The following is a 26,398-nucleotide window of genomic DNA, read 5'->3' on the forward strand; positions in this document are numbered from 1 at the left end:
GTTCAGAAGTTTGGAATATTTTTGGGAAAAAACAAATTCATCTCCCCCACTCTCTCAAACCAGCTCTAGTCCCAGTCTGAAAGACAGACTTGGTAGAGAGGAGACAACTCACTCCTGGAAGGATGGGAGGCGTGGAAAGGAGCCAGGTTACAGGTCTATGATTTTGTGGTTACAAGAAGTACACTTATTTTGATGACTCCGTCTTTTATGTCGTTGGAGAAATCCCAGCCTAGGTAACCAAGGGACCTAAATTCCTTTGGAAATCCCGACTTTGTCAGTGCCAAGCATGGTTTTTGCAGGCCGTGCTGCTGAAATGGGCTCTAGGAGTGACTGAAATGAAGCAAGGAGGGAGGCTGAGGGGACTACATTGTGGAAAGACATTCCCAGCTCTAAAAGGACTGTAGCTCTCACTACGCTGAGTGTGCGAGGCAGGAAATAATGTGTACACAGAAGAATCATGTGAGCATAAATATATTTCTTTTCTGAAAGAGCCGCTCTATTGGAGTGCATACAAGGGTGATTATTTCCTAATAAGTAGATGAGCATTGACGAGGAAGGCTCCAGGGGAACCGCATACTTGCAGTGTGTGTGTGTGTGCGTGCGCGCGCGGGGGGAATAAATGGAACATTTCATTATGGTACTGGGGTCAGATGAGGCTTGTTACAGGAAAACTGCATTGAGTCCTTCAGCTCTGTGATCCTTCCTGATCCACTCCATGGCAGTCGGGGAGAGGATCAGCGGGCACTCCAGCTGGCAAAACCCCCAGGGCACAAAAAAAATATTTGTAAATCCGTTTGTTGCTCAAATATTTGCTCTTGATAGGCACCTGGGTTTTTTAATGGCTGTTGATCTCATTCCTCCTCGGATGCCAGGTTCAGAGCACCCCATACTTAATGCAAAGGGCCCCTGGCACTGTGAGGACCCCTGCATTCCGCAGAGGGGCGGCCCACCTTGGTTAGAGTCACACCTGCCAGAAGAGGATAATGACCTTTCCCTTCCACACCTCGGCCTCTTCCAAAAGCCCATGGGGCAATATCCTTCGGCCTGTCCCTGCAGGATAACAAATCTGTGCTCAGCTGGACCAAGAGGGGAATTGAGTTCCAAGGCGAAGCATCCTTTGCGGGAAACACTTCAATATAACCTCTTGCCTCCAGTGGCTTAAATAGATGGAAAGAAGTGGAGGAGCTAACAGGGGCGTGGGCACTGCTCCCTAAAGCCAGAGAGAGGAGGAGGAGCTGTATCCCTGCTTCCCCCCGCTATAATCTGTGGCCCAAATAGATGGAAAGAAGTGGAGGAGCTAACAGGGGCGTGGGCACTGCTCCCTAAAGCCAGAGAGAGGAGGAGGAGCTGTATCCCTGCTTCCCCCCGCTATAATCTGTGGCCCCCCTCTGTTTTAAACCAAGGTGGCCCCATTGCCATGGCAGCTTCTCACAGAGACTCCTCTACCTGGATTAAAATAGAAAATAAGGGAGTGTAGGAAACTGACAAGTTCTTCATCGGTGTAACGGCTCTGAAGTCCATGGAGCTGCGCCGGGGATAACTTTGTCCTAGCACCCTTCCTCTGAATACACAAGAGCTTGTGATTTCGTGGAGGTCTCTTAAATGCAGTCCACGTGCTCATCTTCCTGGCTGCAGAATCAGTCTAAGAGGCAGCAATGTGCTCCCTGCATTTCCACCCGACTGCGGCAAAGTCGTGTCTGTCTTTGGGGGGGTGGGGGAGTGACCTAGTTTCCTGCTATCTCCATCTGCTGCAGTGAGCTGAGTAACAGCCTTCAGAAAGAGCTAGCGAGGAGTGTGCTCCTTGGGTATCCAGGTGGGCCATGACTGGAAGGACCTTCCTTCTCAGGGCCCCGATTCAGGAAGGCACTCAAGTTCATGCTTGACTGTAAGCATGGGAGGGAACTCATTAAAGCCCCCAGGGAAGTGCTGTTTACCCCTTCACATAGCATACAAACCAGGGGTCACCCAATTAAATTAATAGGCAGTAAGTTTAAAACAAACAAAAGGAAGTATTTCTTCTCACAGTGCACAGTCAGCCTGTGGAAGTCGAACTCCTTGCCAGGGGATGCTGTGAAGGCCAAAAATAAAACTGGATTCATAAAAGAACTAGATAAGTTCATGGCACATAGGTCCATCAATGACTATTAGCCAAGATGGTCAGGGATGCAACCTTATGCTCTGGGTGTCCCTAAGCCTTTGAGCCCCAGGCTACACTACCGAGTTAGGTCAACGTAAGCTGCCTTACATCAACCTAACTGTGGAGGTGTCTACGCTACAATGCTCCTCCTGCCGCTTTAACTCGCTCGCTACGCTGATGGAACAAAATCACCTCCAGGAGAGGCGGAGCTCTTCGGGCGACGTAGTTAGGGCGACACAGTGTCGGTGTAGACACTGCATTGTTCATGGCGTCCTCAGTGACCTCCAGGAGGTGTCCCACCGTGACCGCTCTGGTCACCGGTTTGAACCCTGCTGTCCTGCAGCCAGTTATGCAGTTATTCGCCCCTCCCCTTTTAACGCCCTGGGAACTTATGAAATGGCTCTTCCTGTTTTGCTCGGTGTGGAGAGCTAACATAGGAACTGCCCAGCTGACCATGCCGGCATCAGGCAGCAAACGCCCAGAGGAGGTGGATCTCCTGGGTATGTGGGGAGGGGAGGCTGTGCAGTCCCAGCTCCGCGCTAGCTGTAGGAAGTTCAACATCTACCGCCAGATTGCTCGGGGCGTGGAGGAGGACTACGACAGGGACGCGCAGCAGGGCCGTGTAAAAATCAAGGAGCTGGGGCAGGCATACCAGAAGGCCAGGGAGGCAAATAGCTGCTCTGTCACGGAGCTGCGAACGTGCCGGTCCTACAAGGAGCTGCACGCCATCCTCGGCAGCAGCCCCACCTGCACGGTCAAGAGCCCTATGGATACTTTGCAGGGGGGCTGGAGTCACTGGCCCACTGGAATGAACTCTGAGGACGAGGAAATGGAGGCAGAGGAGGATGGGGACAGGTGACAGGGAGAGCCGGTGGTGTGAGGAGCCAGGATCTCTTTTGGACTCCTGAGCAGTCTAGCCAGTCCCAGCAGTCGAGCTCTGGTGAGCCTGATGCAGGGGAGGGAAGCTCTGGTAAGTCCTCAGTTTGCTTCAGTACGGCAGGGACACATCTGCCCATGTACGGCTTTTTTTAACCAGGCTAGATGAGGTCATGAAATAACCAACACAGGGCCAGTTGCTATCTGCTTCTCATTCCCCTGTGCAGCGAGGCAGAGGAGGCCCCGGTGAACAGTTGGTTTATGCACGCTGGGATGTCCTGTGAATCCTCCATAGAGATCTCTAGGAAATTTTCCTGGGGCTAATCTGCAATCCTCTGCCGAAGGTTTCTTGGGAGGGCTGCTTTGTTTCTTTCCCTGTGGTAGGACGCTTCGCCATGGCACTCAGCAATTACTTCAGAAGTCACCATTGCAGCATTCAGGCTAGCAGCATACAGATCCAGTCTGCAGCCAGATGCATGCAGGAGCTGCTCCCTGGCAGCCTCGGTTACCCTCAGTTTACTGCCTGTGGAAAATGGTACCAGTATTCAGAACAACAGCCCTATGTGCTTGTACTGGTACCCCAGTGCCACCTCACCACCACCCCTCCCCGGGCTGCCATCCTGCTCTCTGACTCCGAAGCGAAAGTGAGAAAGTTTTGCTGCAAATCTATCCATTATGTCCTGCACATTGCCCAGAGTCACAGTCCTTCATAGCAGGAGGCGATTGATGGCCCTGCACCCTTGCATCACAGCCACCCCCACAGTGGATTTCCCCACTCCAAACTGATTTGTAGCAGTCTGGCCAGCTTCCACACAGCGATCGTTACTTAGGATTCACCTTGTGGCTGTAATCTTTCCATGAAAGTCAGTGTGGATGTGCTCAACCTGGGGTAAAATCCATCAACTCTAAGATTTATTCATTCGTTGCAGAGCTCTGCTGTGAAGGGACCTGGTGGGGGAGAGCATGGTTCTCTTGCCATCATTCGTGTGATCTAGGCACGACGGTGGGAGTTGCAGGATAGTGGGGAAGGTGCAGAAAGATTTTAATTTTTAAGTCCACATCAGTAGCAACAGAGTTAATCATGATGTTCTATGTTTGTGTAACATACTAGGGATACCAAAGAAACTGGTAAGTATATAGTGAATTCTGGCAAAAAAACACAAAACAAACCCCATTATGCGTCCCTTGACATTTGCACCAGCCACTGAAGAGCTAGTGGCCCCGCTGTGGTTGATGCTAGCCATAATGTAGCATAATATAATATCTCGTATTTGTATAGTACATTTTATCCCACAGCATTTCTGCAAACCGTGAGCAAACTCCTGCTTGTCTTACTCCTGCAAAACTTTCCCCTTAAGGGGGGTGGGTGGGTGTGTGTCAGAGAGAGAATACTTTGTGCATATTTAGATGTACACCATCTTGCATTCCACATCTACTGCTAAGGCGGAATGGAGCAGCTGTTTAGCAGTGCTCAGCAACACATGAGTTTAAGATACACCCTTCAGTTGAAACTGAAATGGAAAGGGAATTAAGGGTGGCAGGAATTAATTACTCAGGTTGGAACCTAGGTCAGGACACCAAGGTTACTTCCCTGTTCTTGCAAAAAGAGCTGTGGGGTTGTTAATAACTGCAAGGGGTCAGAACCTCAGTTGTGTCTCATTCTAAAGATACCTCCTACAGCGACGCAGGCTTGCTTTTGTCTGGGATTTAAAGGTATGCTAGAAGTGATGGCTAACAAAGTCTAAAACTCTAGGGTGGGTAGTCGGGGTGTGTAGACTTTACCAAGTGCCAGCCAGTTGTTGAAGCATACAGTCTCCTTTTCTATCCTAATCAACACAAATCCACAGTGACCCCAAGTTCCATGCTAGAGCACTGGTTTGTTATCAGATCAAAGGGATGGGTGGTAACTAGGGAATCATCAGAGGAGCTTCCTAGAGAAGTCTGTTGTGTGTTTAATTCTGGAGGTCGCCAATCCAGGTAGTGATCAGGCTTAAACCAGTGTGTTAAAAAGGATCCCAACTTTTCTTTCCTAACAGCATTCTGAGTGCCTATCGGGTGTCTGATAAGTTCCACGCACGCTTCTCTGCACTGTCAAGAACCTATGTTTATCGGCTGGTGACAGGCTGCTCTCACCATTCCCAAATACCGGTGTTTGAAAGGGATCTGTGCTGGGCTCCGAAGGGAGAGTAAGTTTATTTAATTAACCGAACTTTTCAGGAAAATCCCCTTTATTGGATTATGCAGATGTTTTTCTGGTTTGTTTGTTTGTTTTTTGTTTTTTAAGTTTCAAAGTGAGTTAAACTAAGTGGGATTCACTTTCCTGAGTGTTCCTGTGTAGACAAGCCCTAAATTTCCAGGTATGAGACCAGATCCCCAGCCAGTGTAAGTCAGTTTTGTCGAATGAAGTCACTGGAACCACGCTGACTTACTGCCACTGTGAATCTGGCTGTCCATCCTTTCTTCATTGAGATCTGGGATAACTGCAGTGGCCTAGCTGGCTTACAGCCAATAGCAGATCTGCAGTGATTGAGCCACAAAGGAGTGCATCTGTGATTGATGTTCTCTGCGCTGCCAAAGCCAGAAACTCGCAATGGAGCAAACTTTTTGCATCCTCTGTAGAGAGTGAGAAGCATCTAAAATGGAGACTTTTTTCTGTACAGCAAGTTAACTCTGACAATCTAGGGCGCAATTATCCAACAAGAAACAAATGTGCAGAAACCCATTACCTTGCAGATTTTAGAGTTACAGATAGTCTGCTCTGTACAGTCCCATCAAGCCTGACAGCTCAGTGTTTTTTTTCTTGCCCCCGTTTGCAAATCCATATAATTCTTCTCCCTGGTCACATTCTACAATGCTGTGTGTTCAAATAATGAATGAACGCAGGTGCCAATCGTTCATGTGCAACCCTACAAAAACAAACCAGTCTGCGTCGCCCAGTGCTCGTAAACAATCTTGGAATAGCAAGCCAGTTGTTGCAGATTGGTACCTATGAAACAACCCTTTAGTAATATAGCAGCATACGTGCAATGGAGGATACAAATATTTTAGTAAAGAAACAGGATGTCGGTTTCAAGCTTTAAGATACTATAAATTGTTAGTTAAAGAATAAAACAATGTCACGCTATCCTCATTCTTTTTTACTATCATATACTATAATAAATATACATTCAAGAATATTGGGGTTTTTGGAGTTTTTCCAATCACATTATAGTAAAACAGTTTTATAACTTCAAAGTCAGTTACAATAGTTTTATCACCACTAATGGAATAACTTGACATTTTTCATTACATGTATTCTTATAAAGCCAGCAAAACAATCACAAATGGTCCCAGCAGAGAAATCAAACTTATGTTGTCCTAATGGTAAATATGTGTGTTCTTTTTTGTGGGCTGAGGAGGGGGAAAACAACTTAAAACTGCAAAATTATATGTTGCACACACCATAAACCCTAATCTCAAGCTTTGTGAAATGACATGTAATTTAGCCCAGATGTTGCAGTTAATTTTCTCAAAGGACAATACCACACAGTAGGTAAAGACAGACTGTACCAAACGCTGAGTCGGGGGCAATTTACTAATTGGACTGATCCTTACTCTAACAAAATCCAGAGAGCAAATTCCCACTGATTTCAGTGGAAAGCAGCATCAGCCCTAAATCCGTAAATATATATTTTAAAGGGGACGCTGTCAGTTTAAAAATCCCCGAACCAGATTCCTTTCTGTATTCTCAGTACCACCTTTAGAGCTAGTTGGGAAATCCTTTTTGTTCCTGTGACAAATTTCCACAAAAATGGAAAAACTGTTTTGAAGTTTTTCTTCAGAAGTGTTGGGGCTTTTGTTGAAAAACTGAAAATGTTCAGCCAAAAGCCACACCATTTTTGTGGGTTTCTGACAGACAAAACCCCAACATTTAATCAAAAATGGACATTTCCTGTGGTGATTTCCGTTGGGGGGGGACTCTCAAAAACAAACCCACCATTTTTTCCACAAAAAAACCTTAAAAGAAGATCTACCACCTTGAAACGTTTTGGGTTATTAAATGTGAATGGCAACTAGCAATCTTAACTTTACTTTTTGCCCTTTACACTCTCTCGTCATTGAGAGTTTGCAGTGCCTTGAACTTGTGCTGTTGCCAGTTCCTCTCCCGTCTCGAGTCCGTTACACCTGTGGGTTGGCTTGCTTGTAGCAGGCTATTTCAAATGCCTGGTTTAGGTAATTGTCCTCGTGTCTCTGCAATTTCCATTTTAATTTATCAGAACCTCATCCTCCAGAGAGGATTTTTAGTTTGTTTTTTTCAGGGCGGTAACTTTCATGCAGGTGATCAGAGCTTGCAGTCATGAGAGATCTAGAAGTTCTTTGATAGATACTGCCTTGCGTAAACCTTTGCGGTAGTAGGTCCTTAGAGGTGAACAGAATTCACATCTGGATTAGGGTTTGGAACACCATGTGTTTTTGGTTTGGGCCATTATAAGTAGGGGGCCATTTGCAATATGGGAGTTCCCCACCCTCTACTCGCCCCTCTCAGTTTTTTTCTAGAGTGTCTGAATCTGGGGCTTGGACTTGGAAATTTATTCTCCCCCGCCCAAAAGACATGGTTGTGCAGAACCTTCCCTTGCTTCCGGACCCCCCCTCAGACCTTCCTTCTTGCTCTGATGTATCTCTCTCCATTTTGTTCCAGCCATTTGAATGTTCCTGCCATGCAGGAAGCAGCGGGTTCCCTCCTAGGGACCCATGACTTCAGCACCTTCCGCTCAGTCAGCTCTGAAAAGCCTTTCAAATCTCCCATTAAAACCCTGGCCCAGGCAGACATCCGACCCTCTTCTGGCTTCATGTCACATCACTATGAATACAGGTAAGAACCCACGTGGCCCTCAGCCCTGTCACTTTGTTGACCATACACTTGATTGTCCACTGCTTCTGCTGAGAGACCACCAACTGCAGCTTGCCAATAGCCCACTGTTCTCTCTCCTTGCCAGCAGCCTAAGACTGGAAACTAAGGGGACTGAAAGCAGCAGCCCACGTGTGAGCAAGCCGAATAGACCCACTGGCTGCCTGTCCCACCATGGAGTGTGGATCAGGTAGATGCAGTGACATGTTGTGTCATTCCTGCCCTCCCTGGTCAGTATCGAATGCCACATTGCCGGAGCCATCAAACTTGACTTGACTCTGGCTCTTTGCATCCTCTGGTCTGCTAGTGGAAGGACATGCGCTGTTCTCACCGGATGGAGCATTTCCCTAACTCCTCCTTGCCGTACAGCTGGGAAGGCAGAGAACCACTCGTTTACAGGGGATTGGCTTCAGTTTTTAAGGCTCAAAGCCATCTTAAAAAAACTCTCCTTTCTGGTCAGTGATGTACCACTCATTAAGGTCAAGAATTGAAACTGGAGCACTGCCCATTCCTTGTGGCCTCTGTAAAGCTGTGCTGGATTGTTATTACTTCCGCATGAGTCTTGCTTGCGTTAAGTATTTAGTGAATTAGCCATATTGCGTGTCCCTCCGCCAACTCCATCTCACTCGTAGGTTTAGAGTGGGGCACTTGAGCCAAACCTGTCTGTGAGATTCCCCAGGTGTTGCATGCAGATTTCTTCATCTCCAACTTTGGCCAAGGTGACTGTGGAGCAAAATAAGGGACTGATCCTGTGTGGTGTAAGCTTCAGACATCGCTGCAGCATGCACGCCCTCCTTCATTGCCAGCTGTCCAGCCTTGCAGCTTGCAAGCAAGGTGGTTAAAGGGGGAGGCCCTGGCCATCTCCTAGCTTTGTGGTGACCCTTGTAGGCATGGTGGCACAGGATGAGTACAGCAGGCTCACTGGCAGGGTGATCCGTTTTAGGCCACTGGGAAGGGTCAGCCAAGTGCTGAGATCCAAGCTTTAGAGCACCGAGAGATTTGGGTTTGTTCCATAAACCACATTTTAAAAAACTTGACGCCTTGAAAAGAGAAGAAAATGGAGATTTGTTTGCACCCATGCTCATAGAACAGTAAAAGATCAATGACTGTAGCTGTCCCATCTGGGTCAGACACTCTAAGCCACTCTATGGGTGTGATCCATACATGAGAGACCCAGGGAGGAGAAACAGGGTGTTTCTGGGTTGGTGTTGGCATCTCAGTGGGTGGCACTCTCTCTTGCTATCATGGCACTGAACTGCCAGACTCTTGGGTTGAGTGTAAGGCAGAGGCCATGGCCACTTGTGTTCATTAAACATTCCCTGGCATGTTTTCCCCAAAGTAGGGATTCTAGTCCTTGTCATCCTGATCTGTTCCAGTTTAGACATTTAAATTCTACCTCCATCAACCCCCAGCTCTGGGAGTGGCTCGGTCAGATAAAGCATGCCTCCTGTCCTCCCCAAGACTGGGATGCACTGTTAGCTGCTGCGTTCCACTCTAGAGGCAGCTGCATTTCATCGTGAGGAAGAAGGGATTCTCCTCTATTTAATTTGCAAAGGGGTGCGGGATTCATTGGGAGTTAATATGCCAGAGAAGTGCAAGAGGTGGTTGGTTTTTTTTTTTTAAACACACTCTGATCTGAACAGCAGGTCATTGGTAGGCATTGCCTGGCTTGTTAGGATAAGTGAATAATCAATTGTTCTGGCGTGCGTGTCCAGAACAAAGCAGTCATCGTGATGACCCTTTAAATGAAGAGAAATGGTGGGTCATGATGGAAAGACCCCCCCCCCCCCCCCAGGCAAAGAAATCAGTGTTTATAGAGCTGAGCCACTGGGGGGAGAATACACACGTACGTTCTCTGGGCTAGGCAGCATCTTGGTAGTAAATCTGCACCTACCTGATCTTAACTTTGGCCACCACACGCCACTGGGCAGCTGAATAAGCTGCCTTTCCAGGTAGTTCCTGGAGATAGATGGCAAGGGGGGAGACTGCTATGATAGCTGGCCTCTTGTGCATGGCAGCCTCCTCGCTGTCACTCATGGGCTGCTGTTGCTGGAGGCAAAGAGCCTTCCTCCATCAGGGATGGGTGGAGCTGAAGTTAAAACACCTCTTTGCTTCTGGAGCCCCCCAACCCCCCGAACCTGTGTCCCCTACCCTGCTGCGTTCTGCCCAAGGGAGAAGTGGCAAGGAGGTGATGTTGGCGCTGTGAAAAGTCAGGTCGCCTTCCCATTAAAGGCATGTCCTCCTGACGATACTGGACGTCTCTTCCTTTCAAAAAACCACAGCTCTGTGTAGCTAGTAATGCTTAGCCTTGAAGGAGGGCTTTGCCACAGTAGCTAATCAATCCCGTCAGCGCCCCGGGGGGAGGCGAGAATTACAGGTGAGGAAAGTGAGGCAGTCCAGTGATTTGGCCCAGGGTAAACCCAGGGCGAGTTAGGCAGAGCTGGGACTGGAACTCAGGAGCGGCTGACTTGGAGTTTTTTCTCTCGCTCCTAGCCACGGCTGCCTCGTGTTTATCCAGCTTGTGCAGCCTGGCTTCTCTGCACATTTCTGCTGGGACGTTTGCAGGCTCACCTCAACCAACAGGCCTGCAGTCTGCCCAAGGGTGGAGGGAGGAGCTAGGGGAAAGGGTAGAAGGCAGGTAAAAGGAGCCAGGAGAGGTGGTGATGGGGCAAGAAGGGGAGCTCCCTCTCCAATCTCGCTGCTCAATAATAAATTGCTCATAGTCCAGCAACCAAAGGAGGGGGCCAGAATTGCATCTTTACTGGCACAGTCCATCCAAAGCCACCTGCCTGTCCATTGTGAAGTTATGGTATAGCTAGTCATTAGCGTGTGGAAATGATTGCCCGTGTTTATGGCATGTCTGGAGCCTGGGGGATCTGGAATTGGGTAACCTAAGTGATCACGCACATCAGGGAAAGAGAAGTGTGATTTTAAACCCTTCTGTATTAGTACAGCCAACTCCAGTAAATGGCCACAGTGGTGTACGTCCTGCTTTTCATCAGTGCAGCGTGTCTAGGTGAGGGTTTGCAATGGAGTGACTGCAGCAGTCTAGCTACTCCAGTGCCAATATCATAAATGTAGACAGGCCTGTTTTTAGTACCAGGGCTGTTTCTTGAAACCCATCAGTTGCTCTTTGAGTCAGAGTGAAATCTCCCTGCACTGAACCCAGCTCTAGGCAAAAAAACCCAGTGACTGAAAAGGAGAGTACTACCGGGGAAAGCAGTGGACTTGGCAGATCTTTCTCTCGTCACTGATCTACCAATTTGTGAATTTTTAACGTGGCTGGTTTTGTGTATTTGATTTTAATAGAATGCTGTTGATTTAAATGGTTTGGAAAGGGAATGTGCATTTTCTCGTTTATCTTGCTTCATAAATCTGTGCCAAGCAGCTTGAGAGAGCCTTAAAGCTGAATCAATGGCATCACACTAGTTGTTAGAGGAGCATTTCTGCTGAGTTCTGGCGATGCACAAAGACAGTTGTCTTATAGCGAGTCATTTTTACAGCGATGTAATGTTTTATGTATTTATTTACTGAGCATACAGACTTGCGGCTTTCAAAGGTGCATGATTTCAATGGGATTTGGATGATTAATTCCCATAGATGCCTTTCAAATCCCAGCCTTAATTATTAAAATCTTGTTAAACCAAACCATTATTTTTCTGGTTTAGGGAATAAATATAGTTCTGGTTTTATTTATCCTTTGCATTAATCTCCTGGTTATAATTAATCAGATGGTCCCTCGGTGGGACAGTTGTCACTTACGAAACTCGGTATGCACCTTTCCCAAACCTGTGACTGACGGCCAATGTACCTGGAGCGTGCGCATTTCTTTACTGAAGTACCAGCAGGAAATCAGCTTGCACAGAAAGGCCTGAGATTGCACGAACAGCATATAAATAGGTTTTAAAACTAATCTAAGAGGTTTATTTTATTTTTTTTCACTCTGGAGGGTGGGATACAGCGAATGATAAACCATGATCTTTTAGTCAAATAATGCAGCTTTTCTTCCTGCTTCTCTCTTCCCCCCCCAAATGAAAACCGAGCTTCTGAATTGACCCCTTGTCTGTGTAAAAGGGCAGCTGTTAAAACTGCTCCCTCCATCAAACTCACCGTTGCTTGGCAACAGTGGAAGTTAGGTTAATGTCCCATCAATACAAAGCACTCTTGAATGCTAAAGCCATGTTCAGGAACTTAGCCCCATCGCTGCTTCCTTGGGAGTAATTTTCCATCACCTGTTTCTCACTGAACATGTATTATTCGTTGCGAGGTGCTGGGTTGTGCCAAGTGAAAAGCCAGCCCAGAGTTTTGCTCGGAAGCAGAATTGTGTGTGATATTAACAAGGAGAAAATTCTCCCTTATGGAAAAGTCTGATAGAATTTAACAGAGAATCAATCATTTCTCTAAGGTTATTGAGTCATCTGATATAATTTAATAGAGAATTCTATCCCCGCTATAAAATTCTATAAGAAGGCTCAGAAAACGTTCAGAAAGAATCTCATTTTCCATTCAGCTCCATAGGTTTTTAGGGCAACCTCTGTAGACTGCTGTTGGTTTCATCCTTAAGTCCTATTCGACTTTGCCATCAGAGATGCCACTTGCTGTGTCGATTTAGGAAGTCAGATTTCACAGGCAATTCCAGCCCTAGACCCCAGCAAAATACTGCAAGATTTCAGCCTAGTCTTGATCAAAAATGCACTTTTTACATTCTTCTTTTAGAATAAATTTAAAATTCAGAGATCAGATAGGTCATGGGCTTGAACACCTTTATTAGCCCTGTTTTACAGATGGGAAACTGAGGCAGAGAAGGGGAAGTAACTTGCCCAGGGTCATGCAGCGAAACAATGACAAAGCCAGGAACTGAATGCAAGTGTCCAAATACTTAGTGTGGCCAGGCCCTCAGTTTTCCTTCTCCTTACATTGGGGTCCAGGGTTATTGATCAGGGGTCTTAGAGAACTAGGGACAAAGAAATCCTGCCGGTGGTGCTGTATAAAATTAAGGGAGGCTGCATTAAATATATTAGCCTCGATTCAGAACACCTGCATAAGTGCTTTGCTGGATCAGGGCCTTAATCTGCTTAAAATTGTGTGTACCATGTGCATATGGGCAGAGCACGTACAACATCTACGTAGAGGGAAAGGAATGGCATGGGAAAGCGGTAGGATATTAACGTTTTCTGACGGGAGCAGAGTCTGGGGGGGTGGGAACTGAATGATACGTTGCAGCAGGATGATATTGGTGATTTTCTTGGAAAGCATCCTCCCGATGTGGCGTGTTCAGCGCGCCCACCTCCCGTGCAGGCTGGCAGGTGATCTCAACCCCACTCTCCCCGTCTTGATCGCATGGTAGCTTTTCACCTTCCCAGATAGCCGAGCCCTTCCCCACAAGCCTGTAGGTTCTGGGCAGGCCCAAACCGATGGGGAACCAACCTGAACAACACACATGCATTTCTCGCAGCCACACTTTACACACACACACGGACCCCTTCTGCGTAAGCACAGATGGTCCAAATCTTCATAGCTGCCCAGTCTGCCATTACCAATAATTTTGCAGGGGCGTGGGAACAGACCACAGAGCACTAACAGTCACTTGCACACAAAGGTCAGCTGTTAGGATTAGCAAAGGCAAATGTCATCCCGAGTGGCAGTAGGAAGGAATTGAGGGAGGATTGGTGAATGGGGGAGCAGGGGCATTTAGGAACTCCCCGTGCATTGGATAGTTTCCATTTGCTCTCACGTGAATTCCAGCAGCACTTAAATACCGGTGAGTACTTATATTTATGAGTCTATAAATGTGCTGTTACATATGTACCCCCTCTATGCCTGGAACGGACTGGAGAGTGTTTTGCCTCTGGCCATGTCCCTTTGTAGAGTCCGCCACTGAACCGTGAATTTTCAAAACCACTTTTTCCAGAAATGAACCAGATTGGATCCGCCATAAAACAAAAATCTCCCCACGTTGGTAGGATGGTGTTGAGGTGTCCTTTGGAGGTTTTAAAATCCTGTTTTCAATGAGTCTTAGAAACCCTAAAACTTTTGGAAATCCAAGACTGGTATCTATTTCCGAAGCTAATATTTTTGTCTTCATCACATGGACACTGGCTTGTTGTGGCAGGATCATGCTTTAGGGCAGGACATTTTGGTTGCTCTAGGGTTGCTCTTGAGTGCTGTGCCGTGCATTCTGGGTTTTGATTTTATGGCTGTAGGAGAAGGAGGTTGTTTTTGGTTTGTTATTGTAGGGCTGCTCCTGAGAGTCGGGCTGCAGGCATGGATTTGTTGTTATAGGGTTGGGTGTGAATACTGGGTCTTCTGCCGTTTGGGGTGAGGGGATGGTGCAAAGGCACAAAGTATTCAAAGACGGCCAATAAAGAATAAAAGGGGTTTGCAAGCCTAAGTGAAATGTTGGGAGAACTAGCGTTGGTAGGATCCCCTTTAAGGAACATTGGTGATTATTCAAGTAGGTTTTGGAATCGGCGTGATCTCCAGGTTGCAAAAAGCAGCGGCTGTTTCTATCCAAGCAGCACGGATTTGACAAGGGAGAGGAATGCCTGCTTACCTAATGTCTGGACCAGAATCTCCATCTGGCCGTTTCCCCCGACTCTCGCACCGGCATGGGAACGCCTCTCCGTCTGCTGCTACGTGCCTTCCTGACTGTTACAGATGGATTCCCTGTGCACGTCAGTTTCCTGATTTGCTTGCTCTGGCCTTTCCAGCAGCATGTGGACCTTGCGGTGTGGATTGCCGAATGATGAAAAGCATTCTGCAAAGTCGGTGGTGACCATATGACTTTCCCCAGTCAGCTCTGATGAAATCGCATTGTGGGTTTGATCTGGGTATTAGGAGAGAGTTTTTTTCTGTTACCAGCAGGGAGCATTCCCAGAGTCAGCACTTTCTCTGCAGGCAGTTGAATTGTACCTTGTTTTATACCGCGTGTCTCAGACTGTAGTCATTGCTCTGTTTGTGAGCCATTGTGCATACGTGTATAAGAACCTACACCTAGCGCATCCAAAGGATCCTACAGCTCTTTACAAGCTTAGGAATCACTCATTCAAACTAGGCAGGGATTGCTCAGTGGCAGCCACCTCTGGGGTGGAACATGGCAGCTGTTTAACAGCTCACAGCAGTTTTCCACTTTTAATTTAGGAGTGGAAGTGGTGCTGAACGCGCTCTCTAGCTGAAATGACAGAAGAGTTTAAATAGGAGGAATGTAGGAACTGTGTGTTTTGACCGGGACACTGAGATTAAAAGCTGTTACCAAAAAAAACCAACCACTTCCAACTTCGGTTTCACATCTTCTCTGAAAGATTGCTCCTCCTGCCATCCAGCAGCTTCCTAACACCCGTTTGGGGCACTGGTTCATTGCTGAATCTCTAGGGGGAAAATGCCACCTACTCCCAGACCCACACCAAAGACTGCCACCACAGTGAGCTGGGGTGGTTTAATTTGCAGTTGGCTGCCGACCACTGGCTTTGGACAGACTTTTCACAGCAGCTGCTCTAATGCAAAGTGGCAGCATTCAGCCCTGCAGGCTAACTGGGTTTGCAGAGAAGAGCTAGTAGCGTTGTGAGATCTGTACCAGAAGTTCTGAATTCCCATCTCCCCACTGGGACTGGTGCTCATCTCCTCGGTGAAGGGTAAGTGATGAATCAGGTAGATGTGAAAAGCCCCTTTATTCTTGTTGGATACTGGAGGAAGATCACTGATGATCCTTGGGTTCTGGACAGGGCTCCTTGTGTCAGTTGGTAACTGCATCCAGTCAGTGGTGCTGATGCGGATGATCAGCCATGTGTCTGAAGAACATAATAGCCACTCTAACTCTAGCTCCTGTGCTGCAAGTGCACAGTGCATCATCGCTCTGCAAAATACCTGGGGCCTACCCTAGCACGCGGGAAGATCGGCGTTTCCTTTTGCATTACATTCAACTGCCTGCCTGCAAAACCCCAGTTTAACTGCTGACCAAAACAGGCACTCAAGAGGTTTACATTCCAGATTCTTTGCAGGGCAGCCGGTTTCCTTAATCTGCGTCTGTGGCGTGCGTCTGTCTGAATTTGGGCTTTGTGGATATCAGTGCTGAACTCAGGCCACAAAGTTCCCATCCAACTTTTCCCAAAACTGGGGGGAGGGGGGGGGGAGAGTTCACATTGGTCTCTGTGTTGACGCAAGGGATTCAGATGTTTCTGATGTTGCATTAATGGATATAGAATGGGGCAGTGGTTAGAGAAAGCAGTGAGGATACAGAGCACTTGGAATACAGCTGTGCCAGCTGTTGCTTGGTGCCAGATGCAGCCATCCCTGGGCAAGATCCCAGTGGAGTCTGGGCAAGGGCTACCAGGGTTGGCTGGGCTGACAGAGTTGCCAGGTAGGGGAGGGGGCAGAAGGTCAGCAAGGCAGAGGCAGGAGAAAAGGTCCAGTTGAAATTGGAAATGTAACCTGGAGAGCGGGTGGCGCCTAGCCCCAGAATTGCCTGGACACGCCGTAAAGCGGATGCTGTCCTGGAGTGGGCCTTGCAGGGCGTGCAGGGCTCTGCACCAGAACTGGTGGCCACCCTGCATGTTTAGGCATTGTGCACCACGGCACTAGACTTGCAACTTCCAAACCCAGTTATAGCGCCGCTAATGGCCTCCCATCTACGCTCTGGATGTTGCCAGGCCAGCGGCCCCGGGTTGTAACGGTCATGGGCCAAACACGCTGTCCTGTGCAAACCCCCGATGATGCGACACGTAGTTACAATGCACAGTGGGCCTGGCCAAGCAGCAAGACCAAATCCTGTTAGAACCCAGGGGCCCAGCTCTGTAAGCTCCTGTCCTGGCTGCAGTCCCTCTTGGGTTCAGGGAAGACAGTCACACTTTGCCCAGCTTACTGCCAGAATCGCTTATTCCCCTCTCCCTCATACACTGGTTGCTTTTGTTCCTGTGAATCGCGCTAATTTCCACCCCCTTGTAGCTACAGTCCAAGAGCTATAGTGACGCTACAAACCACTGAGTGCTGTAGCTTTGTCAGAGGCTCAGAGAGAGAGAGAGATGTGGGTCCTGAGAGCTTGGCAAAGCCCTGCTTTCTCTGGGGCGGGGGGAAGGAATGGGGAGGGGGGGCAGACAGAGCATGGAACAACCTAATGCCATGAGGTTCCAGTTAGTAATTCATCCCGAAGCCTGGTCAGGTAACGTCTAGCAAATTCGATTAGAAATCACACCCATAAAAAATTCCTTTTAATGATGCTAAACGCTGGGCGGGGATGGAGACAGAGGACGGGGCGTGGGAGGAGGAGGCAGATTTATAGTGAGCTGCAGCTTAGAGGAAAGCAAGGGAGTCTTATCTGCAAATGCCCCAGGGACGCCTGTAGCCAGCATTGCGGAGGGTTGGTTAAGGGGGGAAGAGATTTGTTTTGTCTGCTAGCAGTGCTCCCCCTCCTTCCCCCGGCAATCCAATCTGGCTGGTTTCGAATTCCCTCCTCCCAGCCAAGCACAAAACCCTCCTCGCTGTGGACCCCGTAATGTAATATCCCCACCGAAACCCAGCTCCTCTGCCTTTTCCCAAGACGTGAAATTAAAACCAGAGGCGGGGAACTTTCCCCTGCTTCCAGCACTCACTGTGTCTGGGGTTCTTAGTAAGCAGTGCTGCGGGGTGGGGAGCTTACCAGGATGCTGCCTGTTTCCGGCACCTTGATAACTGTCTCTCCCTTAAAAGACGCTCGCAGCATGAGCAGAGGGATCCACAGAGTGAATCCCCCCAGAGACCAGGGGTTCTCAACCTTTTCCTTTCTGAGGCCCCCCGCAACATGCTATAAAAACTCCACGGCCCACCTGTGTCATAATAACTGGTTTTCTGTATATAAAAGCCGGGGCCGGCATTAGGGGGTAGCAAGCAAGGAAGTTGCCTGGGGTTCCATGCCCCAAGGGCCCCTGCAAAGCTACATTGCTCAGGCTTTGGTTTCAGCCCCTGGCGACGGGGCTCAGGGCCCCAGGCGTCAGCCCCATGCGGTGGGGCTTCAGCTTTCTGCCCTGGGCCCTAGCAAGTCTAATGCTGACCCTGCTTGGAGGGCCCCCTGAAACCTGCTCGCGGCCCCACAGGGGGCCCAGGGCCCCTGGTTGAGAACCACTGCCCTAGACAGCACTAGATCTGGTTAATAACTGCAAGCCCCCAAGCCAGCAGACAATAACGACTATGTTCAGATTCTATCACCCCAGCTCACCTTGAGTAACACCTAATTGGCGAGTAGCCCATTGGTTAAGTTAAGGTGTCTAGTGCTTAATTAGCTCTTCTAAGTTCCCTCCCTCTTAACAGGAAGGAGCCCAGGTGGCTGGGGGACCAACCCCAACCTGCCAAAGTGCTCTGGAGATGACATGATGAGCAAGACCTCAAGTGGCATCTGGGGGTACCAGGAGACCAGCCTCTCTCCTGGCATTTCAGCCTGGCCAAAGCCAGCTACATGCTGGGAGGAGAGGAGAAAAGCAGCCAACCATAGTGTGTTTGCCCCTTTGGGTTTGTGGACTTGCTCTTTGTATGATGGTAGCACCTAGATCCCCGTTGTGCTAGGCACTGGACAAACATAGTGAGACAGTCCCTGCCCTGAATGGTTTACTAGCGAAGGCCCTGATTCACAAAAGCCCTTAAGCATGTTCTTAAATCCCATTGATGTCACTGATAAGTTAAGCATGTGCTTAAGTTTTCTCCTGAATCAGGGCCAGAATAGACCAGACAGAGAAGAACAGTGCTATCACCCCATTGTACAGCCAGGGAGCAAGGGCACAGAGAGATGAAATGACTTGCCCAAGATCACATAGGAAACCCATGGCAGAGCTGGGCATTAAACCCAGATCACCTAATCAATAGGTCTCAAAGTGTAACTGTAAATGGAGACTTGTCATCAGACAGGGTCTGTTTCCAGTGGAACCCGCAGGGATTGGGTCTTGGCCCTTCGCTATTTAACGTTTTTATCAGTGACCTGGAAGAAAACACATAATCACTGATCAAGTTTGCCAATGACACAAAAATCGGGGGAGTGGTAAATACTGGGGATGCTGGATCACTGATACAGAGCAATCTGGATGGTTTGGTAAACTGAGCACAAGCAAACAAATAACTGTATTAAAACATATAAAGGTATGTGTGGACATCTGAGAACAAAGAATGTCGGCCATACTAACAGGATGGGGCACTGTATCCTGGGAAGCAGGGACTTTGAAAAAGATTTGGGGATCATGGTAGATAATCAGCTGAACGTGAGCTGCCAGTGTGACGCAGTGGCCAAAAGAGTTAATGGGATCCTGGGATGCATGAACAGGGGAATCTCCAGTAAGAGCAGAGAGGTGATTTTACTCCTGTATTTGGCACTATTGCGACCGCTGCTGGAATCCTGTGTCCAGTTCTGGTGCCCACAATTCAAGAAGGAGGTTAATAAACTGGAGAGGGCTCAAAGAAGAGCTGCAAGAATGATTAATGGATTAGAAAACCTGCTTTGTAGCGATAGACTCACGGAGCTCAATGTATTTAGTTTAACAAAGAGAAGGGTTACAGGGTGACTTCATTACAGTCTACAGGTGCCTACGTGGGGAACAAATACTTCATAACGGGCTCTTCAGTCTAGCAGAGAAAGTAGAACCCAATCCAAGGGCTGCAAGTTGAAGCTAGACAAATTCAGACTGGAAATAGGGCATACATTTGTAACAGTGAGAGTGATTAACCATTAGAACGATTTATCAAGGGCTGTGGTGGATTCTCCATCAGTGACCATTTTTAAATCAAGATGGGATGTGTTTCTAAAAGCTCGGCTCTCGGGATTATTTGGGGGCAGGTCTCTGGCCTGTGCACTGCAGTGGGTCGGACTGGAGGATCCCGGTGAAAAACCTGAGCCCTGCTCCGGTGCATTAGCCACCAGCCCTTCCTTCGTCGGAACTTGTTCCCCCACCCCTGGGGCAGGCTGCGCGTTCGCTGCACGTTAGCTGCCTTGCCAGCTCAGCGATGGCTTGCACTGAGCGCATCTTGTCAGTTCCCCAGCGCTTTTGCCTGGGCTTCCTTTTCCGCCTGCTAGGTGCTTTCTACTTTTAGCCTCTGTCGTTGAGACCTGATCCGTAACAGCATCAGAACACGCATCTCCCCACATCAGTCCGTGCTCGTCGGCTGAGCGTCCACTGCCTGCAACACCGATGTAAGCGCTCCGACCGGCCCTGGGACGATGACTGTCTGGGGCGTATTCCCCCTCTGCCTTGCTAGCCCCAGTGCTGACCGAGCATGTGACATGTGCCCGGAGCCCAGTTTCTCCTGCTGGGACACAGGGATGGAGCCACCCATCAACAGAAGCAAGCTACGGCAGTGGGAGTCGGACTCCTGGGTTCCTCCTGTCTGCTGCTGATGTGCTGGAGCTCATGTGCTGGCTTTGAGCATATAAATGAGTGATGTCACCCTCTAGTGCTCTCCCCCCTCCTCCGCCGGGGACAGTATTACAGACCTAGTAGGACAAGCTGAGGGAGTTCTCCTTTAGCTCAAGTGTAAGAAGCCCATGGATCTGGAATGTAAAAAGTCTCCGACTGTCTTTTTGGAGAGAAGGGGAAGACGCAGAGTTAAATCTGACCTGCTGGGGGCTCCTTAAATTCATTATCTTGGTGATATGATGCCCAGCTAATTATGTTTGAACTGTGGCTGAAGGAACTCCAGTCTTGCAGTGAGCAGCCTGGCTCTGCTTCCAGGTTTACGCTGGCAAATGTTATTTACTAAATGGCTCCAATTCATTAGGTAACGAGATTCTTCATTTGCAATTTCCTGCAGCACTTGTTTTTGAAGAGCCCTTTGCACTGGGTATTGAGAAGCATAAATGAAATATAAATGTAACCTGCAGTAAACTAGCAATAGCTGCCTACCTGGTGGTAGTTGAAGCCAGTTCTTGTTTGGGAAGGAGCCTTATCTAGGGGTCAGAGCTGCTTTCCTCATCCTTTCTCTGCCAATAAGCGAAGCCGCGTTAGCGACCAGGCCAGGCCGAGGGCTGGGTGCCCCCGAGCAGAAGGGAGAATGTGTCACGGGCAGCGTTTCCCGACGGGATAGATGGGATTTCGTAGAGCAAAGGCTGAAATGAACGTGACTCAGATCCCATGGCACTGCCGTTACCTCCTGGCCAGGCCCTTCCCTCTTCCCAGCCCATTCAAATGGTGCCCTCCTCCTCTCCACCCTCCCTTGGCTCTATCCCTGCCCCTCCCTGGAATCCGTCCACTTGCTGCAGTTGGTTGAAAGGTTGGCCATGTTTTTCATCAAAAATGTGACTGCCGATGGAGAGGGAAGGGACAGAAACGCCCCATTTCTCCTTCAGCTCTAGCACTCGCTTCCTGTCTCCAGCATCTGATGCTTCCCAGCCCCACGAGGCTCTGTGGAATTGTACCTGAATTGCACAGGGATGTAGGAATGGCCAGGGTGAATCAGACAATCCATCTCGTCCTGTATCCTGGCTCAGCAGACAGAACCAGCTGTTTCAGCAGACAGTGAAGGAAGCCCCCACTCGCTAGTGGACAGTTATGGAATAATGCAGTTGACCCCAGCTAAGTAGAGGTTGCCCGGAAGCTGGTGGGGTTTATATCCCAAGGAAGGTGAATAACAACGAAGCGATGTTGCACATGGAATGGAAGGCCATGTTGGGTGGATCTCCGGTGTTCTCAGACAGTTGCACCATTTCCTAAAGGTGACCTGAAAAGAGTGGGAGAAATGGGCGTGTGCCGTCTTTATTTTTGCTGCTTCCTGGTGAATGAGAAAAGATCTGAAAGGTTTGTGGAAGGAAAAAACCCAACAACCTGGTGTGTGTGTTACATTATGAATTCAGTTCTTTCCACTCTGTTTCCCTGAAAGACTCTTTGGATGACTGGGGAACTAGTCACAGACACCAAGCAGTTGAAAACTGATTAAATGGAAAGAGGGGGATTTTGATGTTCAAAACTGTTGTTTCAGCAACAACGAATAAATTCAGACACCTGCTAAACAGCTGGGGGAAAAGCTCTCTCGTTAAAGATGCAAACCCCAAGCTAATCGTATGGATCCAGTCACTGAACTAATCCATGTTTACTTCTCTAGCTCTTGTTAGAGCGGCCAATGAGATGGAAAGTTGGTGATGCTAATACTCTAGAAGTTTTCTTTCTTTGTTGGGATTTACATATTTTTTGAAATAAACATTTTCTGTAATAAGCTTGTTTGAAACAAACAGATCTCCCAGGCCAGCCAACGTGCTGACAGTCTCTGGATGACTCCGGGCCAGCTGTCAACAGGGAGGCTGCATCCCCAGCTCTCTTGACAGGTAGAAATTCTTTCTCGACATTTGGCTGCGAATGCATTTCATGGTTCAGCAGCTGACCCTGGTTTGGAAGAATGTTAATTTTTGCACCTAGGCTTGTGCACCTGAGCAGTCCTGGAGGGGGCTGCAGAGAAGCAGGAAGGGCTGGCTCCGTCTATCCAAACACATGCAGCAGTGCCGCCTTGCGTACTCACTGTGTATTCAGTTTATTAAGGAGGGTGATGAGAGCTTCCTCAAAGATGCCTTCTAGGAACTTCAGGCCGGACAGGTGCTCCATCTAGTCTAATATCCTGGTCGTGGTCAGTACCAGTTAGATCAAAGATCCAGACCTTGCAATTGGCAGTTATGGTCTCTCAGCTGCTCCCAAGGAAAGTCTACTGCCAAACCACACATGTGCGAGCTTCTGCCACAGAGCTGGAGGCTTTATCCAGGCTCTCGCCATCTTGCGTCTCAATTACTGCAACATCCTTTTCTCTGGAATTGACCAATGCAGTCCTGTCATGCTTAGAGCCCTTCAGAGCCTGTTGCTTTGACCGTGTCGCCCCCTCTCTTTGCAACCCTGCATTGGCTTCTCCCTTCTCTAGTGTATCGAAAATATAAGCTGCTTGTCTTCGCTTTCAAGGTCCTTCACGGCCTTTCCCCATCTCTCATTCGCCGTCCCACCACCAGTCAATCCAGGATCCCAGCCTCCATTGCCCACTTGCTGTCCCCTGTGCTGCCCCTCTTGCTGGAGTGGAGCTCCCCATGAACATCCACAAAACTAATGAATTATCCTCTTTCAGAACCCTCCTTAAGACCTTCCTTTTCCGCGATGCCTACAAAAAAACTTGACAGGTTAGGCTGCTTGTGTGCTGAGACCACAGCCGGTCACGCTGACCAACACTGTCTCATGGTTTTCTTGCACTCCCCTGTCAGTCTGTATCTACTTTTTGTCTATTGTTTTATATGTAGATTATAAACGCTGTGGACATGGGCTGTCGTTTTTTGTTCTGTGTTTGTACAGTGCCTAGCAAAATGGGGTCCTGGTCCATGACTAGGGATCCTAGGTATTGCAATACTGCTCCTACTAATTATCCTGCCAAAACTCTTGTTTGGTGTGTTTTTTAGTATGTACTATTCTAACTCTATCAATGCCTCATACCCATTTAATCCTGCTAAACTTCTTGGCATCGGTGACATCTTGTGGCAGTGAGTTCCACCAGCTAATTATGCATCATGTGGGGAAAAAAATCTTTCCTTTTGATCAGGTTTGAATTGGCCGCTTTTCAAGTTCATTGACTGTCCCCTTGTCCTTGTATCGTCACACACGGGTCATGCTGGTTTCTGATCAACACGCCAAGTCCCATTCGTTATTTTGCATGCTTCGTTCGTGTCCCCTCTTAACGTACTCAACTCCCTGCTGCACTAGTTCATCGCTAGCTGCAGAGCGAGCCGCTGTCAGTGCAGCCGCCATCCTCGTTTCCCATCCCTGGCTCCGTTCAGGTGAACTTCTGGCCAAGGTCCAAGTGACAGATCCCCCCAAAAAAAGGAAGCCGCGCTGGGCTGCCATGGAAAAATTAGCTTCCGGCTGCTGAGTTGACTTTGGTGGTGTCATTATTAACCATCGACTCTCACCCCCCCAATCCCCATTCCTTACAGATGCCTGGAGGAAAATTGCGCATAAGGGCTGCAGTGCCTGCTGTTTAAATAATAGTGCCTCAATTAAGGCCCATTTTGCATCTCCTGGAGAAGAGCGCGTTGTGTGCATCCTCTTGGGAGACGTCTGCTCAGGTTACATCAGCCAAACGATCCTCATGACTCGACTCCCCCCTCCTGAACAGAAGCTGCCTAATGGCAGCAAACGCCAAAAGCAATCTTCATGTCCGTGGGAGAAGAGGCTGGTTTTGTGTGAATTTAGTGCTTCCGAAAGAAGCAGATGGATTGGCTTGGTGTGGTGGGGAGGTCAGCAGCCCTGGGTAGCTCAGATGCTGGGCAAGTTTCCTCCCCCTAGATGTGCCTGGGTCCAGAACCCTGACCTAAAAATCCTTCCCTTGCCATTCCAGCTGGGAGGTCTCCGCCCAGCTCTGCCAGTGCACTTTGTTCTCCTCTTGTAGCCGTCACTGCTGATCCAGTTCTGAACGCTCACACAGCTCTGCCCCTGCAGCACCCCCTGCCGTTCCAGGCATCCTGTCTGCGCTTGGCTTGCCCCCATTTAGATTCAGCTCATCGGGGCAGTGCCCTGCCTGGGTATGTGCGTCCTGCCTGGCTTTTGATTGGTTAAAGCACAGGTGAGGCTGGTGAGTTTTAACGAGGGGGAGCTGGCAAACTGGGCTATGCGGCCGTTGAGAATTGAATTGGAAATCGCTTGAGGAGGTTGTGGGTCTTTTAAATGGATCAGCTGGGACCACCCGGCAGGTGCAAATAAAGTGTTGATTTCCCGCTTGGTTTGGAGCCTCCTCGCCTGTGGGGCAGCACCTGTGTGGAGCAGCTCCAAGCCAGGCTGAGGCACGTCATCCCCACGGAGCAGCCCAGAACCCTCCAGCCCCCTTGGCCAAGGTAATGCATCGGTGTAGAGCCACCCCAGAGCTGTCCAGCCCAGGCATGACAATCCTGTAAGTGAACATAAAAACAGCCAGACTGGGTCAGACCAAAGGTCCATGCAGCCCAGTATCCTGTCTTCCGACAGAGGCCAATGCCAGGTGCCTCAAAGGGAATGAACAGAACAGGGAATCATCAAGTGATCCATCCCCTGTCGCCCATTCCCAGCCTCTGGCAAACAGAGGTGAGGGACACCATCCCTGCCCATCCTGGCTAATAGCCATTGATGGACCTATCCTCCGTGAACGTATCTAGTTCTTTTTTGAACCCTGTTATGGTCTTGGCCTTCACAACATCCTCTGGCAAGGAGTTCCGCAGGTTGACTGTGCATTGTGTGAAGAAATACTTCCTTTTATTTGTTTTAAACCTGTGCTCCTGAAATTGACCACGTCTCCCCAGCAACCGGACTGCGCTGTAAATACTGAGTCATCTCTTCCCCTCTGGCTCTTCCCCTCTGCTTTGTCCTTGGGCATTTTAGGGTCGTGCTACTCAGCGAGGGGCAAATTTCAGGCAGTCAGAACATGTCCCACCTGAGATGGCAGGAAAAGAATCTCTTGAAAGAACCCCCAGCACAACATCTGCTTCCTCGAAAGCTACATTAAAATCAGCAACCCTTCTGGGTCTCACAGGCTGGGAAGAAAAGGGGGGCGAGTCTTAGCCCTGATACAGGGAGGCTGCTGTCCTAGGGCAGAGTCAGATGAACGGGGATTCCAGCCCTGTTTCACTGACCAACGGGGCTGCAGCCCCTACTGTGAACAGAGACTCAGTTTGCACATGCGTGGCTTAACCTGCCCTTACGCGGTGACCGCTTCTCTGCTGCAGAGTAGCATTGCCTGGCTGTGCCGGGACAGCTGTACCTGTGGCTGGTCACGAACGGCTGAAATCCCCAGTGGAGGCAAGGCCCCAGAAACCGCCACCATGCTGGCAGCAGCCCAAGTGAGCCCACTATTCAATAATTATAATCGACAGTAGGATCCCCTGCAGCTGCCCCAGTCAGGGAATGTCTGCAACCTTTGGCTCATTGGGGGTGCAGGTAAACGTGATTTTCCCTGGACTGCAGCTATGTCCTTATCTGTGCTAGTTACATGGTCAGTCTGGGGGAGCTGAGAGCGGAAGGGCAGGGTTGAGGCCCATCGGCTTGTTCTGTTCGGGGCCAGAGCTGTAGTTAGCGTTTCAAACGGGTTGAGAATCTGTGGGGCAGTTTAGTGCATCCAGACCAAAAGGAATTAAGAAAAAATCAGAAAACCAAAACTTCCCTGACGGGAGAGGTTATTAATTGCACTAAAACTGTGATCTGAACCCCTCTTCCCCACCCCACCCCCGCCCACCCCCGACGCCAGCCTAGGGCTATAGGCGTGTTCTACTTGGTAACCAGAAACCCGGTGGGCAGGTCGGGTGAGTGCCATCCAGGGAGCATTGAAACAGGGCCGGTGGTGTTTGATTCTCTCTTCTCCTTCCAAAGGCTTAAGAAGATTCAGAGTGGAATTGTTCCTCCTTAATCTTCTCTCCTGGAGCCTGTTTTAGTCTTTTGTTCCCACTCACGCTAGTTTAAACTGATTATTTTTTAGGTCACGGAGAGATTTAGGGAGAGGCTGAGGCTCAGTGCTGTCCGGTGGTGGTGGCACAAAGATGAGTTGTCTTCTTGTGCTTGAGTTTT

At 48.9% G+C, this 26,398-nt stretch overlaps 1 protein-coding gene across 4 annotated transcripts in view; it reads left to right on the forward strand.

Annotated features, from left to right (window-relative positions):
- Positions 1 to 26,398, forward strand: part of PUSL1 (pseudouridine synthase like 1) — a 71,518-nt gene that overhangs the window by 27,706 nt on the left and 17,414 nt on the right. For all 4 annotated transcript variants that reach the window (XM_074933914.1, XM_074933916.1, XM_074933917.1 and 1 more), the window contains 2 exons: positions 5,050 to 5,199; positions 7,692 to 7,865. In XM_074933914.1, coding sequence (XP_074790015.1) covers positions 5,050 to 5,199; positions 7,692 to 7,865 — 324 coding nt within the window. The remainder of the gene's footprint in view (positions 1 to 5,049; positions 5,200 to 7,691; positions 7,866 to 26,398) is intronic.

This window comes from Natator depressus, chromosome 18, assembly GCF_965152275.1.
Source record: "Natator depressus isolate rNatDep1 chromosome 18, rNatDep2.hap1, whole genome shotgun sequence".
Taxonomy (NCBI): domain Eukaryota; kingdom Metazoa; phylum Chordata; order Testudines; family Cheloniidae; genus Natator; species Natator depressus.